The sequence below is a fragment of the Kickxella alabastrina genome (assembly GCF_025024165.1).
Source record: "Kickxella alabastrina strain RSA 675 chromosome Unknown BX661scaffold_50, whole genome shotgun sequence".
Lineage (NCBI taxonomy): Eukaryota > Fungi > Kickxellomycota > Kickxellomycetes > Kickxellales > Kickxellaceae > Kickxella > Kickxella alabastrina.
Window position 1 is genome coordinate 24,829 of NW_026251521.1, and position 1,073 is coordinate 25,901.

The 1,073-nt window shown below is 56.4% G+C and overlaps 1 protein-coding gene across 1 annotated transcript; it reads right to left on the reverse strand.

The window, feature by feature from the left end:
- Positions 1 to 626: 626 nt before the first annotated feature.
- BX661DRAFT_133305 (uncharacterized protein) lies at positions 627 to 806 on the reverse strand (the record flags this gene model as incomplete). The annotated part of the gene is made up of 1 exon (XM_051532617.1): positions 627 to 806. A coding segment is annotated over one exon (180 nt), but the record flags the coding sequence as incomplete, so codon positions are not given.
- Positions 807 to 1,073: the final 267 nt, after the last annotated feature.

The window sequence follows — 1,073 nt, forward strand, 5'->3', positions numbered from 1 at the left end:
AAGCCGGATCCCGCATTACTCAGCGGCACAAACATATCACCAGGCGTACCCACAGTGGCCACGCCAGAGCCAGCAGCGGCAGTGTCCACGCTCAGGGGAGCAAACACACCGCCCGTAGAGCAGGACGAGAATAAAGAAGACGCAGCGTTAGAAGCCTGGGGAGGCGACTGCGGCACCGCGCCAGTGGAGTGAACAGCAGGGCTGTCGAAAAAGTCCATAAACGATCCCGAGCTGATGTTTTGATTTGATGCGAGCATTTGGATGCCGCCAAGGATATCACTAGAGAACGCCGCCGGCAAGCTCGCACCCCCCAATAAGGCATCCTGGCCGACCAGTGCCGCAGCAGACCCCGCAGCCGGGCCAACGCCGGTCAAAAACGGGTACAGCACCGGCACGCTCTGCGGCGACCCACTGCCCTTCCGCCCACCCACCTGCTGCTGGCCGGCATACGCAGTCCCCACAGAGGCCAAAGCAGAAGCAGAGGCAGAAGCCGAAGCCGAAGCCGAAGCCGAAGCCGAAGCCGAGGCAGACCCGGTGCCGAGGCTGTTCTGCTGTTGGCTCTCGAACAAATCATCCAAGGCCACATCAAACTCCACCGGATTATCCTCAAACGTAAATCCAGCAGACTTCAAAGTAACGTTCTCCTGCTTGAGCTTCTCGACAAAACTCTTGAGCTTTTGGTTTTCCCTTTCTGTCTTTTGCTGCTGCTCGGTGAGTTCCTGGACTTTTTCCTCAAGCGTGCGCAGATACTGCTGTTTGCGTTCGCGGAAGGCTCGCTGTGCGGCGCGGTTCTGCGCTGTGCGCTTGGTTGTGGCCTCTGTGAGAATCGGCTTTCTCCCAGGCCGTCTCTTGGCCTCATCGTGCGACTCGTCGCTGGTATCTACAACTTAAAAAGAGGGGAAGTTTAAGGGAGGGCGATTAGGCTTATTGTTTTGGTTTCTTTATTGTTTGTTTAGCTGAGTCCCTTTTGCATTTGGGATAAGGGTCGGGAAGGGCGGAGCGAAGAAAGGGAAGACGTGTTTCGTTCTTCTTTGATTTTTGGAGGGGTTTAAGGGGGAGTATTGTTGGGCCTG